This window comes from Artemia franciscana, chromosome 8 (genome assembly GCF_032884065.1).
Source record: "Artemia franciscana chromosome 8, ASM3288406v1, whole genome shotgun sequence".
Taxonomy (NCBI): Eukaryota; Metazoa; Arthropoda; class Branchiopoda; order Anostraca; family Artemiidae; genus Artemia; species Artemia franciscana.
In genome coordinates, this window is record NC_088870.1 from 15,877,251 (window position 1) to 15,895,714 (window position 18,464).

Here is an 18,464-nt window from a genome sequence, read left to right on the forward strand (position 1 = left end):
GGTAATTTTAGCCTTAAATGATATTCTTTGCAGTAAACCTTCAACGGTTCTATTAAAAAATGAGCCACTTTACAAAATTGCATCTTCACTTCAACTCTGGGTTTCCTACTATAGTAATAATCATATGCATAAGCCTATCGTATGTTTTACAGTTTATTTTTCTAATTTAAGTCCACAGAGGAAAAGTGTTGCTTCCTTATTTTTTTCCTATCGTGCAAAATTTTGAAAAAGCAAAATTCGGCAAGATATTTTTTGCGAAGATGTTTTAATGTATTGTCTTCTCTTGAGGTGGGTCTAAGGCCCCACTGAAAATATTTAAAATAATGGCCTAAAATAGTTCCCTCATCGTTCTCCCCCCCCCCAGAAAAGTCCTCTGGCCTCTCATAGAATTGAATCTGTGTATACCCATAGTGGTATCGTTTTTTCCTGTTTTACTATCGACAATTTAGCAACCACAATGACAATTGAATTGGGTGCAAAAAACTCAAATCAAGATTCCAAAAAACATGGAATGACTGAGACTTTCATTTGAAATAGCATGTGGTTCAAGACATTATTAATGTTACCTTAAAATACCTTTTAAATAGTGATATTTCTAACACTGCCTAAAATCCAACTAACCTTTGAATTACTTTTGAAGAAAAATCGTGTTTTTTATTTATGTATATCCTGTATATTAATGTATAGTCTGTATACCCTAAATGTTTATTTCAAAATGACGTTTATACAACGGGGTCTAATTTGAAAGCAGACTTTATATTATTTATAATTATTTTTTTTTAATTGCTTGCAGTTACTTAACAAGATAACTTCAGAGAAACAACGCAAATTTTTTTTTTTTAGAAAGTAAGTAAATTCTTTGGTAAAATTAGCAAATAAATAAAAAATCGGGGGATAACGAACCGTCTATTACCTACAATAGCTACGAAAAAACAGTTTCCGATAGTAATTCTCAATAGAAGATCAGTAAAAGAACCTATAAAAAGTGGGGACTGAGAAATTTTAAAATTCCCTCTCCGTGGAAAGTTTCCCAGGGAAAATTCAACTAAAAAAAAAAAAAAAATTCTATTCCGGCTGAAATTTGCAAAATGAATAGTGAGGGATTAAAATATTAAAGCAAGGAAATAAAAGTATATTAAATATAATATAAAGTAAAATAAATATCGTAACATGGCGACAAAATTGAGGAAACATACATTAAAACATTAAATTACAGCTTTTTTAACAGTTTCTAAAAATTCTAGGCTATGGATTAACTGAAACTACCTCCGTCATAAGTGTATCCCCTGTAAAAGGTGGAAAAATTGGGTCATGTGGAATGCCTTTCCCTAGTACAGAAGTGAAAGTTATAGACATAGAAAATGGCATCAGCTTACCTCCTGGTCAACGAGGAGAGCTTTGTGTTAGAGGTCCGCAGGTAGGCTCTATAGAAATGTTACATTAAATTGCATTTCATTATGTATTAATATAGTTGATTTTTCTGATTATAATTATAAGAGAGCAAAGGTTTAAGATTTATTTAGTAGATGTTTGATAGTTAGTCTAAGATCAAGTGATTTTGCATTTAATTTGGATACATTTTAATTTCCGTTTGAAATAGGAAAGCATTAAGAAACTAGCCAATAGTCACCTGAAAGCAGTTTTGCCGAATCTGTTTTTGAAAACCCAAGAAAAATGGGTTTTAACATTTTGACGTCTGTATCTCACAACCAATTTCCGTTCAGCAAATTAGTAACTTTCGGCCAAACAGACCTTGCTGTATGTAATTGGGTAAAACCGCTTTAAAGAAAATTCGGTTCGGCAAAGGAAAACTGCATAGTATCAAATAGTTCGTAGTAATGAACTATAGTAAGGAGCGACCCGGCTCAATAGTAACCGAAACTCTAAAAAACGGAATTTTGATACCAATAGTTAAATCAAAAGAACTGTATTTTAATGCTGATTTTAAATATATAAGTTTCATCAAGTTTAGTTTTACCCGTCAAAAGTTACGAACCTGAGAAAATTTGCCTTATTTTAGAAAATAGGGGGGAAAACCTCATAAAAGTCATGAAATCTTAACAAAACTCACATCATCAGATTCAGCGTTTTATAGAACCCTATAGTAGATATTTCAAGCTCCTATCTACAAAAATGTCGAATTTTGTATTTACTGCCAGAACACAAATCACAGATGCGTGTTTATTTGTTTTTTTTGTTCAGGGGTGATCGTATCGTCCCAGTGGTCTTATAATCTCACGAGAGGGCTCATTCTAACGGAAATTAAAAGCTCTAGTGCCCTTTTTAAGTGACCAAAAAAATTGGACGGCACCTAGGCCATCTCCCACGCACCTTTTTTCCCATTTATTATTTTTTTATTACTTAAAAAAAAACAATGAGAAAAAAAATTCACTGGAAAGTAATGAGTAGCATTAAAACTTAAAACAAACATAAAACATTACGTATATAAGGGGGCTCGTCTGCTCCACAATACCTTGCTCTTTACGCTAATGTATTTTTAGTAATTTCAACTTTTTATTCTACGGCCTTTGTAATTCAGGGTTCATTCTTAAAGATTTGGGTTATAAAATTCAAGCTTTACTGTAAAGAGCGAGGTATTGACGAAGGGGCAAACCCTTTCATATTCGTAATAAAATACACAAATGTAGAAGTTCGTTACGTAAGTTAATTCGTAAGGTAAGTATGTTTATTACTAACAAAAACGTTCGTACAAAAAATAAAAAATCTAGTTACCAAAAATTCGAGGGCAACTTGGCCTCCTCCCGCACCACTTTTTTATCAAAATCGTCCGATCAAAACTATGAGAAAGCCATTTAGAAAAAAAATGATATGCAAATTTCGTTTTAATTATTCATGTGCGGTGAGCCAAAATCAAAATATGCATTAATTCAAAAACCAAGTCCAGAAATTAAATAAAAAACCAGTTTTTTAACTGCAAGTAAGGAGTAATGCAAGTAACTGTAAAACTTAAAACGAACAGAAACTATTCCGTATATTAAAGGTTTCTCCGCTCCGCAACTTCTCGCTCTTTACGCTAAGTATTTTTATTTTGTTTTAAAAAGTAGAGTTGTGACAAAGAGTCAAACTTTAGCGTAAAGAGCGAGGCGTTGCGGAGGGGAGAACCCCTTTCATATACGGAATGATTTCTGTTCGTTTTAAGTTTTAATGTTTTAATCGGAAAAATTACATTTCTCCAATTAGATTATCTGGGGGGGGGGAAGTGGGGGGATGGTTAATTCGGAAAAATTAGAAAAAAGAGGTATTTTTAACTTCCGAACAGCTAATCGGATCTTAGTGAACGCTGATATTTAGAAGGATATTGTGTCTCAGAGCTCTTATTTGAAATCCCTTCCAGATCCGGTGACATTGGAGGGAGTTGGAAGGGGAAACCTGAAATCTTGGAAAACGCTTAGAATAGAGATATCAGGATGAAACTTGGTGGGAAAAATAAGCACAAGTCCTAGATACATCATTAACATAACCGGAACGGATCTGCTCTCTTAGGGGGGTTCGGAGGGGGGGTTGGTAATTTGGAAAAATTGGAAAAAATGAGGTTTTTTAATTTACGAACGAGTGATCGGATATTAATGCTATTCCATATTTAGAAGGACCTCGTAACTCAGACTTCTTATTTCAAGTTCCGACCGGATCAAGTGTCATTGGGGGGAGTGGGGGGAACTGGAAATCTTGGAAAAGGCTTAGAGTGGAGAGATCCGGATGAAACTTGGTGGGAAGGATAAACACAAGTCCTAGATACGTGATTTACATAATCGGACCGAATTCGCTCTCTTTGGGGGAATTGGGGGGGGGACCTAATTCGGTAATTCGAAAAAATTAGAAAAAATTAGGTATTTTTTTACTTACGAAGGCGTGATTGGATCCTAATGAAATTTGGGTTTTTTAGAAGGATCTCGTGTCTCAGAGCTCTTATTTTACATCCTGACTGGATCTGTTGACATTGGGGGTAGTTGGAGGAGGAAACCGGAAATCTTTGAAAATGTTAGAGTGGAGGAATCGTGATGATAGTTGGTGTGAAGGATAAGCTCAAGTCCCAGATACGTGATTGACATAACCAGACCGGATTGGCTCTCTTTGGGGGAGTTGAAAGGGGGAGGGTTAATTCGGAAAAATTACGAACGAGTGATAAGATCTTAATGAAATTTGATATATAGAAAGACCTCGTGTCTGAGAGCTCTTATTTTAAATCCCGGCCAGATCCGGTGACATTGGGGGGGGGGGGGCTGGAGGGGGAAACAAGAAATATTGGTAAACACTTAGAGTGTAGAGATCGTGATGAAACTCGGTGCGCAGAATAAACTCATGTCCTAGATACGCTATTGAAATAAGCGGACCGGATCCGCTCTTTTTGGGGGAGTTGGGGAGATTTGCTAGTTTGGGCACTGCCAGATATGCTAGGATGATGAAAGTCGGCAGGCGTATCAGGGACCAGACTACATTAAATTGGAAATAGTCTCTTCAGCGATTGTACCATCTGGGGGAGAGGGGGGCGAACGAACAAGATAGTTGAGAAGAATTTTATTGGCCGGTAAAACAAATGATTGTTCTTCTTAAGTATGGCTTGTGGTCAAGGGGTATGATTCTCACTTAGGGTGCGAGAGGTTTTAGGTTCGAACCCCGGACCACCCCAGTATTTACATGGAGAAGATCCGAAACTAAATACGTGATCAATATAGCGATCACTGGAAGCTGGTAGGTGTATCAGGGACCCGACAAGATTAAATTAAAAATAGTTACTTCCCAAATTTGACCATCTGGGGGGGGGGTGGCAGTGGAAGGACGGTTAATTCGTATAGATTTGAAAAAATAAGGTATTTTTGACTTACGAGCGAGTTATCGAATCTTAATGAAATTTGATGTTTAGAAGGACCTCGTGTCTCAGAGCTCTTATTTTAAATCCCAACCGGATCTAGTGACCTTAGGGGGAGCTGGAGGGGGATACCGGAAGTCTTGGAAAACGCTTAGAGTGGAGGAATCGTAATGAAACTTGGTGGGAAGAAGCTCTTGGCTCTTCCGACCTGGTCACAAGTGCCTTATGAGCTCTTGGCTCTTGTTTTTCGGGATGGGGGAGGGGGTCATTTGGATAGTTTATTTTTGGTTCAACCGCTATATCGGCTGACCGATATTATTGGGTTTATATGAGGGTCAGTGTCATTATGGGATATCGGAAAAAAATATCGCTTATCGGCCGAAATTTTTTTTGCGCAAGGTGTCTAGGACATTGCACCATATTTACTCGGGTAATTTTTTCTTGTCCAGTTCTTAAGGGTGGAGTCAACAGCTAAGCCTGACCATGGTGGAGAAAGCAACACGTGTGTCAAATGAAATTAAAGAATATTTGTTGTCAATACTTGTCAATACAAACACGGTGCAGCAATGTTCCAAATGTATGGTGACTTCAACGACGTACAACTTCTACCAAAAACAACTAAAAAGAATACAATTAATTATACATTTTTGTTTTTGATGAATTTTCATTTGCGTGGGTGAAAAATCCAAGATTCAAACGGTTAAAACCATGCTATCCAGGCAGGGGTGCAGCTAAGGAGGGGAGGGGTGTTTTAAGGTGGGAAGGGGGTGGTCCAAGGTGTCGCCACCGTGTTTTAACACCTAAAATTTAGCTTATGTGTTCGCATTTGTCGGGATAGCAGACGATTTTGTCGACACATTCTTTAAATCCCTCCTCCAAACTTAAAACTTTATCTGCTCCTCTGTGTTTGCTGTGCCTAGCATGGATTCGTTAGTAAGAGACCATATCATATGAACGTAAACTTTTTCACAATAACATGCGAATGATTAAAGTGTTTTTGTAGCTTAACACGCTTCTTTGATTAAATTTTTTCTTATTTGTCGCTTCCGCAAACATCCACCATTTGGTTTGTGTGCTCAGAAGTTGCTGATCGGAAAAGGTACAGAAAATCAAAATATTCTCGTAAATTGACTAATTTTTAGAATCCATGGTGAATTATTGAGGATGTTCTTTGGTGTTTAATAGGCCAGAATCGATACATTGGTGGTGTCGGTATAGGACCCCAAATATCCATACTGATCGGGCCCTAAGTTTATTTGCTGCTTAATCTGTAAAACGCCAAGTGGAAACGACATAGTTCTCTGTAAACTGTTCGAATAATATAAAATTTCGTAACCGTCATGGCTAAAAGTCATATCTGACCTTTAACTGTTAAGATAGGTTGAGATGAAGGACGAGCCCGCGTAGCTGTGTTGGCCTCAGGTGGCTTGGTGCTGCGGTGAGTTGTTAGTAGTAGTACTAGTTATACGGCCAAAGTGGAAACCTAATGAACCAATGAAAAACGCAAGATGACCGTTTTTGTAGTGGAGGATTTGGATGGTTCATCAAGGGCTTTGTCCTAAAGCGCCAAATGTAAACAAGGATTTATGTATTATGGACTCAGTTATGCTTATAGACTGTACTGGGCTTGTTGTAGCATAAGCTCGCTTAAATCTTTTTACAAAAGATTTATATTTATAAAATTTATTTTAGGTTGAAATAATATGTTTTCCTATAAATAATTCACTTTTTACACTTTTGAGTGTAACATTTTTGCTTTATATTATTTCTACCTGTTGCCTACAACACTAGATTTCTACTCTTTTAGATTATGAAAGGCTATTTGACCAACCCAGAAGCAACAAAAGAGACTATCGATGAAAACGGCTGGTTGCATACAGGTGATATTGCTATGTACGACGATACTATGCAGTTTTACATTGTTGACCGACTCAAAGAGTTGATCAAGGTAAGATTTTAAGACACGATAATTTACACACAAAAAAAAAAAAAAACTCAGAAGTTTCCGTATTGCATGGGGAAGTCTTTAAAATCCAGATATTTTGGTAGGCGAAGACGGGCCAGAATAATAACATAAAGCCTTCCTCTGGAGGAGTCTCCAACCCTCTTTTTAAGTCCAATCGTAGTGCACATGTATACGGAAAACCAGTTGCAAAGATACCCACAGACTTCAATATAAAATTCAAAAAAGTAAACACGCCCATACTTCAAACTAGCCTTTCAATACCTCCATTGCTTACGATAATTCTTAACATTAAGATTGGCAGTTCAAAGCTGTTAAATAAAATACCTGATTTATCGAGCCAAAACAACTACAGTAACAGAAATTTGTTATGAAACATTTTTCTATTAATAGGATCAGGTAGGTTCCCCACCCAGATGCCTTGTGTATTGATACCAGGCCTTGTGCATGTCTTCTAATCAGATATGTCACAGTAACATTTGCAAAGTATATAACATCTAAGCACTTGGTTAGGTATACACTCAGACTATCGACAAATAGCTTTGGGTCAAGACTACCACTACAGCATTGTAAGCAAAACTTGGAACTTGAATTTTTTTTTGATTTTCCTGAATGGTAGTTTGCCTCCGTGGTAGTTTGATGAAGAAGAGAATGATAAGATGAAACTGCCAGGGTTGTTTGAAAGTTGATAGAAAGTCACCTTGACGTAAAGAGACTTTAACCAAGAAATATTAGACAGTATATGAACTGAATGAATTTACATGTATTTATAAAATGAAATGAAAACACGCAAGCAACGGATAAAACTATTAAGACGGTGTCTTAATTTTTCATTGGCCTATTGAAAGTTTTGTCCATAACTTACATGTTTCAACTTCCTTTTATTAATAAATTGTCTAAGAAATTATGAGTTATTAGCATACTAATTGCAACATATATTAATTATTAGTATGCAATAACACATTATAACATATATATATATACATATATATATATATATATATATATATATATATATATATATATATATATATATATATATATATATATATATATATATATATATATATATAAAATTAAATATTACTATTTAATAATTACTCTAATAACTAAAATGTGTTATAACTAATAATTTCTTTGAAAATTTATAAATAAAGTGAATTTAAAATATGTAAATATTTAGCAAAACTTTTAATCAAGATAGTACAAAATTTGACTGTCTTGATTTTTAGTTTTACCCGTTGCTTACATATTTTCGTTGCATTTTATCTATTATTTGCGTTTGGTGTTTGTTCGACTCTTGATCTGATTTCACTCGGTTTACCTCGTTTACTCGTATTTCATACGATTTTACTCGTACTTCAGCAATTTAACAAGCTTTCCTTTGCTTCAGCTTTGCTTTATTTCATTTTGATGCACCCGTGTTAACTGACTAGCTATTCTAGTTAATAAGGATACAATTTATTCTAAAGAAAAAAGACATCTCGTTTAAACTGTCAACAGGCACTAAGCTCCAAACTTCTGTTTGCATTAGTCCCTGTTTTTCTCAACGAGTGACAGTCGATATTATTAAAGTCACTTAAGTTGCAATTAAGTAAAACAGTGTCAAAACCTTTCCAAAGGGCCTAATTGAATGCAACGACTTAGTGCTGTATGGTAGCGCATCAGTTAGGATAATTTCCACACGGATTAGAAGAGTACTTGCATAAAGTGCTGTCAGAGCGGGTGCACCTGCAACATTACGTACTTTTTGAAGTTGTTATGCTTTGGATTATTTAAGTCAGTACATTTTTTGAGTAAACCCTAAAAACAATTACATTCGGTGCATTTCTGCTCAAAATGCGGAAACAGGTTGAAGATATCAGGATGGCAATAGCATCCTCATCAGTTCAGTTTTTCTTTGTTGACATAAAAGAATTGGGCTATTCTTTTTAGAACCCGGAAGGACTTTTTCCACTAGGGCTCTTATCATAAATGTTTTTCTTATTGACACCCACTTGCTTTTAATAAATGGTTAATAATATAGTGTTAACGACAATGCAGCAAATATAGGTAGTAATAAAAAAAAATAAGATAATAATTATTACAAAATAATAATACTCCCTGAAAAATTGCACTCCTTAAAATATTTCTTTGATAAGGGAGCTGAAATGTCAAAAATAAATTTTCGGGCATCATTTAACCTTTCCCAGTGTGTTTTTCAGACAAATCATATTCTTACGTATGTCTACTTCCTTATAGTAAGTGTTTAGTAAGCTGCCTGCTACTGTTTAATGTTGAATTTAGATCCAATGATGGTAGTTTTGCTGTGTTTAGTCTAAAATTTAGTTTGAATAGATTTCAAGAGAAGCTCATTCCACCTTCTTATTCTTATTGTATGTAAATTTTTATTAACTGTAAACACTTGTTCCTAGTGTTTATACATATAGTATAGTATATTTATATACTATATATTATAGAAAACAAACGCAGTGTTATATCGTAATAGTAAACATAGTAAATACAAAGTATATTATTCTATATAGCGTTTATTGTGTAGTCTACCGTAGCTGCCTGCTACTGTTTAATGTTGAATTCAGGTCAAATGATGGTAGTTTTACTGAATTAAGTCTAAAATTTAATTTGAATAGATTTGAAGGGAAGCTCGTTCCACCTTCTTATTCTTATTGTGTGTAAATTTTTATTAACTGTAAACACTTGTTCCTAGTGTTTATACATATAGTATAGTATATTTATATACTATATATTATAGAAAACAAACGCAGTGTTATATCGTAATAGTAAACATAGTAAATACAAAGTATATTATTCTATATAGCGTTTATTGTGTAGTCTACCGTAGCTGCCTGCTACTGTTTAATGTTGAATTCAGGTCAAATGATGGTAGTTTTACTGAATTAAGTCTAAAATTTAATTTGAATAGATTTGAAGGGAAGCTCGTTCCACCTTCTTATTCTTATTGTGTGTAAATTTTTATTAACTGTAAACACTTGTTCCTAGTGTTTATACATATAGTATAGTATATTTATATACTATATATTATAGAAAACAAACGCAGTGTTATATCGTAATAGTAAACATAGTAAATACAAAGTATATTATTCTATATAGCGTTTATTGTGTAGTCTACCGTAGCTGCCTGCTACTGTTTAATGTTGAATTCAGGTCAAATGATGGTAGTTTTACTGAATTAAGTCTAAAATTTAATTTGAATAGATTTCAAGGGAAGCTCATTCCACCTTCTTATTCTTATTGTATGTAAATTTTTATTAACTGTAAACACTTGTTCCTAGTGTTTATAGTATTATACATGTAGTATAGTATATTTATATACTATATATTATAGAAAACAAACGCAGTGTTATATCGTAATAGTAAACATAGTAAATACAAAGTATATTATTCTATATAGCGTTTATTGTGTAGTCTACCGTAGCTGCCTGCTACTGTTTAATGTTGAATTCAGGTCAAATGATGGTAGTTTTACTGAATTAAGTCTAAAATTTAATTTGAATAGGTTTGAAGGGAAGCTCGTTCCACCTTCTTATTCTTATTGTGTGTAAATTTTTATTAACTGTAAACCTTGTTTGTAGTGTTTATAGTGTTATACATATAGTATAGTATAGTACATTTATATACTGTATATTATAGAAAATAAACACAGTATTTTATAATAACAGTAAACATAGTAGATACAAAGTATATTATTATATATAGCGCTTATATTGTAGTCTACCGTAATAAAATGCAGACAATTGTATTGTGTTTAGATGTAAAACGAGGTAAAAATTAATACATTTTTAAGCTTATTGTATAATATAGTAGTGCAGTATATTTGACATACACATAGAACCGCTGGACCATGGTCACGAAAAAAACTAAAGATAAGGGAAAAAAGATAAGACACAAAAGGAATTAAAAGGAACAATTAAACGATTTAAAAAGCGATTAAAAAAAGAAAAAACGCCATTCACACACACTGATGTAAACAAAATCATCAAATATCACCCACACAGTGGGTCATGTCCACGTGAATAAGCTGTGCCAGACTCCTAATACTATTAAAACGTCCATTTTTCGACACTTTTTCCATGTACATCTCTCCCCCTTCATCTGCTCTAAAGAAAAAACTTTTCTCAAATCTTTTAATGGTTCAAATCTTTCCCATAAAATGCATTAAACTTCCCTCCCTCTCACCAAGCATCGGGCAATTATAAGGACTACTTTTCATTCTAACCCTTTCCAAATAACTCTTTTTTCTTTCCCCAATTACCGAGGATATGTGGTTTCCTGGTGCTGAAGTTTAATGCGTCGGATTCTTATTGTATTTTCTATTGTGCTGTTATTCTAGACGACATTGGAATTTATAGTGTTTCCAAGAGTGTTGGTGATGCGTTTATTAATATTTTAGCATCCAGTTTATATTCTTATATGTAAATTTTACCAAGTCCCTAAATACTGATCCAAACTCTAAAAGATGTTTAAAGTACTATAGATTTGAACACTTTTTAAAAGTACCTAAAAAAGCCCTGTTATGCTACGCATGGCTATTAACTACTATCCGCATCTTTTCTTCTTTTTTGTATGGTTTTCGTTGAGTTATATTTGCCCACGTGCGTATATGTATCCCCGCTTGAGAAGATGTATAACAACCACGCTGTTGAATGCATATAATTAAATACCAGTTTATTTATTCTCTTATTTATCTTTATTTTATTTTCTTGGTTTCATTTTATGCTTGAATTGTTTGTTTATTATAGCTGTACGTGCTCCTAAGAACTTAGTAGCTAACTGTTGTATATTTTATTCCCTCTGTTTTGTTGTTGTTGTTGTTTTGTTTTTTTTTTAAATTGGATGTATTTTCTATACGTATTTCTAAATTGAACGTATTAAATTGAACGTATATCTGAAAGTTAATGGATGAGCTATAATAAGCGCCACTATTTTTTACTTGTGTCAAACATATCCGTTGATGAAAGTAGAATTAAGCACAATTATAACGCCGGAAATATAATCCATTCTTAATTCCAGGAATTTTAGCTAATTTTAGCTTGAAAATGTTGTTTTTACGAAAGATCAATCAGAGTAAAGATCAAAGATCTATTTTTCAAATTAGGGAAGATAAAAAATTAAATAATGCAAGGCTTATCTAGTTGGAAACTCTAATAACTTATTCTTAGATCTAGTAAAAGACGTTGAGACACAGTATAAAGGAAAATTCCTTGGGACAAATTATTTAAAAAAAATGGGTTTCTTCCACTCTGTTTTAGCTATTTAAATTTTAGCTCGAGCCGTTGCTGGTGTTGGATACTATCGCATGTGCCAAAAATCAGATTTTAGGTTTTTTAGAAGAAACCAAAAAACCTGTTTAAAGTTTTTTAGATGTTCTCAGAATCCTCAGACTTCTTCTAAGAATTCTAATTTATAATTCTGAAGATTGTTAAAATCTCTAAATGACTCTTAATGGGTTTCTCGGCCCCTTCAAAGTGAAAAAATTCAAAATATCTGATTTTTGGCATATATGACAGCTATAAGACAGGCAACGGAATGGGGTGTTCAAAGAGTTCAACAAATATTTATTATTCAAACAGGTATTTATTTAACACATCTTTTATAAGGCTAAACTCCACGAAGAACACATGTCGTTCATAAGTATTGATTTATTTCAGCTGTAACTATAAATTGGCTTGGGCATTAGGATCTTTAGCTATATTCAGTATGCAACTCTATATAGTATTATATACTAGTATAGAATTACATACTAGTTATATACTAGAATTATGTACTGGTATATACACTCGTACTAACTTTGCATATACTGTACATATTATGTACTAGTATATCTATATATATAAAAATAAGTTGTCTGTGTGTGGATCTGTGGATGGATCAGGTGACGTCATGTTTGTTCGCATATGACGTCTGAATTATTTCACACTAATACAAAAGAAGAAAAAAACTAAAAAAGGTAAAAACTACAAAAAAAACTAAAAAGAAAAAAAAACTAAAAAAGCTAAAAAACTAAAAAAAACTAAAAAAAGGTAAAAATCTAATAACTAAAAAAAACTGAAAAAAATAAAAAAAGGCAAAAATTACAAAAAAAATAAAAACTAATAAAAAAACTAAAAAAGCTAAAAAACTAAAAAAACTAAAAAAAACTAAAAAAAGGTAAAAAACTAAAAAAAACTAAAAACTAAAAAAGAAAAAAACTAAAAAAAAGGAAAAAACTGAAAAATAAAAGAGAAAAAGAAAACTAAAAAAATATGAATAAATATATATAAAAATAAGTTGTTTGTGGGTTATGTCTGTCTGTCTGTCTGTCGAGTGACGTCGTGTTTGTCCGCATATGACGTCTGAATTATTTCACACTAATACAAAAGAAGAAAAAAAACTAAAAAAGGTAAAAACTACAAAAAAAACTAAAAAGAAAAAAAACTAAAAAAGCTAAAAAACTAAAAAAAACTAAAAAAAGGTAAAAAACTAAAAACTAAAAAAAACTGAAAAAACTAAAAAAAGGCAAAAACTAAAAAAAAACTAAAAACTAATAAAAAAACTAAAAATACTAAAAAACTAAAAAAACTAAAAAAACTAAAAAAAGGTAAAAAACAAAAAAAAACTAAAAACTAAAAAAGAAAAAACTAAAAAAAAGGAAAAAACTGAAAAATAAGAGAAAAAGAAAACTAAAAAAATATTAATAAATATAAAAAATATAAATATAAATATAATATAAATATATATAAAAATAAGTTGTCTGTGTGTGGATCTGTGGATGGATCAGGTGACGTCATGTTTGTTCGCATATGACGTCTGAATTATTTCACACTAATACAAAAGAAGAAAAAAAACTAAAAAAGGTAAAAACTACAAAAAAAACTAAAAAGAAAAAAAAACTAAAAAAGCTAAAAAACTAAAAAAAAACTAAAAAAAGGTAAAAATCTAATAACTAAAAAAAACTGAAAAAATAAAAAAAGGCAAAAACTAAAAAAAAAATAAAAACTAATAAAAAAACTAAAAAAGCTAAAAAACTAAAAAAACTAAAAAAAACTAAAAAAAGGTAAAAAACTAAAAAAAACTAAAAACTAAAAAAGAAAAAAACTAAAAAAAAGGAAAAAACTGAAAAATAAAAGAGAAAAAGAAAACTAAAAAAATATGAATAAATATATATAAAAATAAGTTGTTTGTGGGTTATGTCTGTCTGTCTGTCTGTCGAGTGACGTCGTGTTTGTCCGCATATGACGTCTGAATTATTTCACACTAATACAAAAGAAGAAAAAAACTAAAAAAGGTAAAAACTACAAAAAAAACTAAAAAGAAAAAAAACTAAAAAAGCTAAAAAACTAAAAAAAACTAAAAAAAGGTAAAAAACTAAAAACTAAAAAAAACTGAAAAAACTAAAAAAAGGCAAAAACTAAAAAAAACTAAAAACTAATAAAAAAACTAAAAAAGCTAAAAAACTAAAAAAACTAAAAAAACTAAAAAAGGTAAAAAACAAAAAAAAACTAAAAACTAAAAAAGAAAAAACTAATAAAAAGGAAAAAACTGAAAAATAAGAGAAAAAGAAAACTAAAAGAATATTAATAAATATAAAAAATATAAATATAAATATAATATAAATTAGCAATCAACAAAGCACCGAGACACAAATGACGACCGGGACACAGGGAGTATAAATGACGACCAGGACATAAGTAAAAAAAAAACTAAAAAAACTAAAAAAATGGTAAAAACTACAGAAAAACTAAAAACTAATAAAAAAACTAAAAAATCTAAAAATCTAAATAAACTAAAAAAGAAAAAAAAGAAAAAAGGAAAAAAATAAAGGAGAAAAACAAAACTAAAAAACGAATGTATATACAGACCGGGACACCGGGATACAAATGACGACCGGGACACAGGGAATATAAATGACGACCGGGACACAGGGACACAACTACAATGGGGACGCCGGGGGGCACAGGGGGATATAAATGACGACCGGGACACCGGGACACAAGGAATATAAATGACGCCCGGGACACTCAAAGAGAAATCACAGACTGGAACACCGGGACACAAATGACGACCGGGACACAGGGAATATAAATGACGACCGGGACACAGGGACATAACTACAAAGGGGACGCCGGGGTGCACAGGGGGATATATAAATGACGATGGCGACTCAGGGAATGGTCGATTAGCAATCACCATCAACAAAGCTCAAGGGCAATCATTAGAATCATGAGGTATAGATCTGAATACGGATTGTTTTCCCATGGACCATTATATGTTGCATGTTCAAGAGTCGGTAAACCTGACAATCTATTTATATGCACAGACAATGGGACAGCAAAGAATGTTGTATATTCGCAAGTTTTACGTAGTTAAAAACATATATATATATATATATATATATATATATATATATATATATATATATATATATATATATATATATATATCTATCTATATTCACAGGTGGGACATAGGGACACAACTACAATGGCGCGTAACTAATATGGCGCGTAACGACTTACGCGCGCGGGGGGGCTTGGGGGGGGCGCGAAGCGCCCCCACCAACTAGGTGTTGGGGTGGCGCGAAGCGCCACCCCAACAGCTAGTACTTTATATAGTATATACAGTTGTACATGTCTTTTAGTTACCCATGTCTTTTTGTGTAACGCTTGACAAGCAACAAATGCAAGCGAATAGATTTATTTTGTTTGTTCAAATATGAATTTAATGGTTTTATTGTATATTTTTATGTGAGAACGTTGTTTTCTGAGGATTGATGGTAATAAGATTAACAGTATGAAGACTAAGTCACTAAGGCTAGGAATAAGTGAAGATGACAATGTGATATTGGGTAACGGAAAGATTCTTTAGGTAGACAGTTTCACCTACCTTGGTTGTAATACTAGTAAAAAAGATGGGAGCAATCAAGATGTTAAAAGTAGAATAGCCAAGACTCAGAGTGTTTTTCACAGTTAAAAATTTTTTATAAGAGTAGGAAGATAAGTCGGCAAACCAACATTAGAATATTGGAAGTTACAGTGATGACTGTGGTCAAATATGGCTCTGATGCATGGGCACTCCGAAACGCAGATGAAGATTTACTTTATGTTTTCCAGAGAAATTGCCCAAAGATTGTTCTGGATACCTGACTGACTGACCGTATTTCAAACAGTCGGCTGAACGAAAAGTGTGGTTCAATCCCGCTTTTTAGGGCTATAATGAGAGAAAGGTTGAGATGGCTAAGGCTCGTTCTGTGGATGAAGGATGGCAGATTGCCGAAGATTTTCCTTTTTGGCTAACCGTCTAGGACTAAACGAAAACAGGTCGTCCACGTTTTGGGTGGGAAGATGTCATAAAGAAAGATTTAAAGGAAAGGGAACTTCCTGGGAGGTGTAAAGGGGGGGGGGCTTTGAAGAGATTGGGATGGAGCAAGAGCATGCATAGCTGTGTTAGCCTCAGGCAGCTTGGTGGTGCTGTGAGTTATTAGTACTAGTAGTAGTATTGAGCTAGTGATCTACAGGGACTGTTGGGGAGAGACTTTGTTCTCTCTTTCAGTGTTTTTTTTTTTATTATTTGTCCCCAAATCAAGCAAAATGCTAAATTTGGATAGAAACATTCAAATGGGACAGCAAACATGTTTTAAGTGTGAGAGCTAAAAATCTTTGACATTTTATTGACTACGTTTTGTTGATTAAAGCCGTAGAAATTACCGATTTCTAGGAGCTCTTCTTTTAATTTTTTGTTATTATTTTGGTTCCTGCAGTGATGGTTTAACTGACGAAGACTTAGTGTTCCTGACTTTGCTTAGTGATATTTCATACAAATAAAATACTAGATCTATTTATTTGAGCCTTATTCACCTTGCTAGGTGGTAGCGCCATCTATATATAACATCCATAACCTAGATGGCGCTCGCGCCGTAAACCATCTGGAAAGTTTAGCTCTATTCATGTGTGAGATCAAATCAAACACCCTAAGAAATTCATATACTGCTGAATGCAGTTGCTCACAGACTAATAATTGGTGTGATGACCAACCAAGCAGATATCAGCAGTTTGATGAAAGCGCTCATTAAAATTAGACCCTATCCATTTTCACCACTAGCGCCATCCACCTTCATCCGTTTAAATGAACTTGAACTGCTGAAGGCTCCATCAGGACCCGTTACTCTGTACAGACAGAAAAGAAGAAGGCGGTGCGGGAAAAGAGCTTGAATACGATTTAAAACTGGACAAAGAGAGCACCCCAGTAAAGCGATTGAGACAATTGTCTCTGCCAGAACACCAAATTACCGACAACAAAAAGACAGGTTCTATAGTATTAAGGCAGAACAATGTTTCTGTCGCAGCCATAACAGAAACTTGAACCTGACTGAAGTGACAGGAAGACTCACTGGTTATGCCCTATAACTCAGAACAAGACAAGCTCCTGGTGACCAGAGACTAGGCGGTGGAGTAGCCCTTTACGTACGTGAAGATATCCCAATGAAGGAGCTACGTGAACATGAAAGCACTGAACATGAGGCTGTGTGAGTTTGGTGCAAACCATCGGCCATGCCACGTGCTTACTCATGCATCATTTTTGCTTCAATCTACTACCCTGAAAGTGCTAAAAACCGTCGTGATCTTGTCACATACCTCCAAAAGACTGTCGACCACCTTCGTGCTTTTTATGGAAACCCTGCTATTGTTCTGGCTGGGGACTTTAACCAAATTAAGAAAAGCTGGCTAGCATCATGCCTTTCCCTCAAGGAGGTTGTAAATTTTCCAAGACATGAATCTGGCAGCATACTTGATTTAATCCTGACCAACTGTGAGACATATTACCAAACCCCTGAATCCCTTGGGCCACTTGCCTGTTCTGATCATAACGTTGTGCTCTGGTCAGCTGCCGCTTCAATACCCAAGCCTAAAATTAAGCGTGTCAAGTATCGTCCGCTTACTGATTCAGTAATTTGCACCTATGATCGATGGATAGCTACTTACCCTTTTCCAGAAGTGTATGGAGACAAAAGCCTCGATAAAAAATGCCAACTGTTCAACGAAGTTCTCCATGCCAAATACCTCGAGTTTTTTCCTGAAAAGACTTTCACTAGATGTGAAAGTGATAAATCCTGGATAACCCCCCCAATCAAGAAACTAATCCGAAAAAAGTGCAAGCTTTTCCAAGAAGGAGATTTGCAAAATGCGAAAAAATTGCGAAATCACATTACCTCTCTCACGAGAAGTGCGAAGAAAGATTACGGGCGTGAGAAATTTTCGGACAGTCTTAGGCACACTAATCCCAGGAAATGGCACAGAGCGGTCAAGCAAATCACTGGCAAGTCCATTCATAACAGCATAAAAATAAGCCACTCTGACGGAACTTACACAACTGCTGATGAGGTTAATCAATATGTCACCCGCATCTGGACCTCATTTCCTTCTCCCACACAAGCTCAGAAGTCTGAAATACTTGACTCCTGTGCAGATGAAGGTGAAGTTGTTATCGATGAGATGACAACCTATAAGACCCTGATGAAGGTGAAAGTAAACTGTTCAGCTTATCCAGACGAACTTCCACCCAAACTGATTCGAGAATACGCCCCTTTCATTGCGAAACCACTCTCAGTGCTGATAAACCTTTGCTTTCGTATAGGGATCTTTCCAGCTGTTTAGAAGAAAGGTTACGTTAGAGTAA

At 33.8% G+C, this 18,464-nt stretch overlaps 1 protein-coding gene across 1 annotated transcript in view; it reads left to right on the plus strand.

Moving 5' to 3' along the window:
• Window positions 1-18,464, plus strand: part of LOC136030049 (uncharacterized) — a 97,157-nt gene that overhangs the window by 53,214 nt on the left and 25,479 nt on the right. Inside the window, exons 8-9 of the mRNA XM_065708670.1 lie at window positions 1,245-1,417; window positions 6,636-6,776. Of these exons, the coding sequence (XP_065564742.1) occupies window positions 1,245-1,417; window positions 6,636-6,776 (314 nt within the window). The remainder of the gene's footprint in view (window positions 1-1,244; window positions 1,418-6,635; window positions 6,777-18,464) is intronic.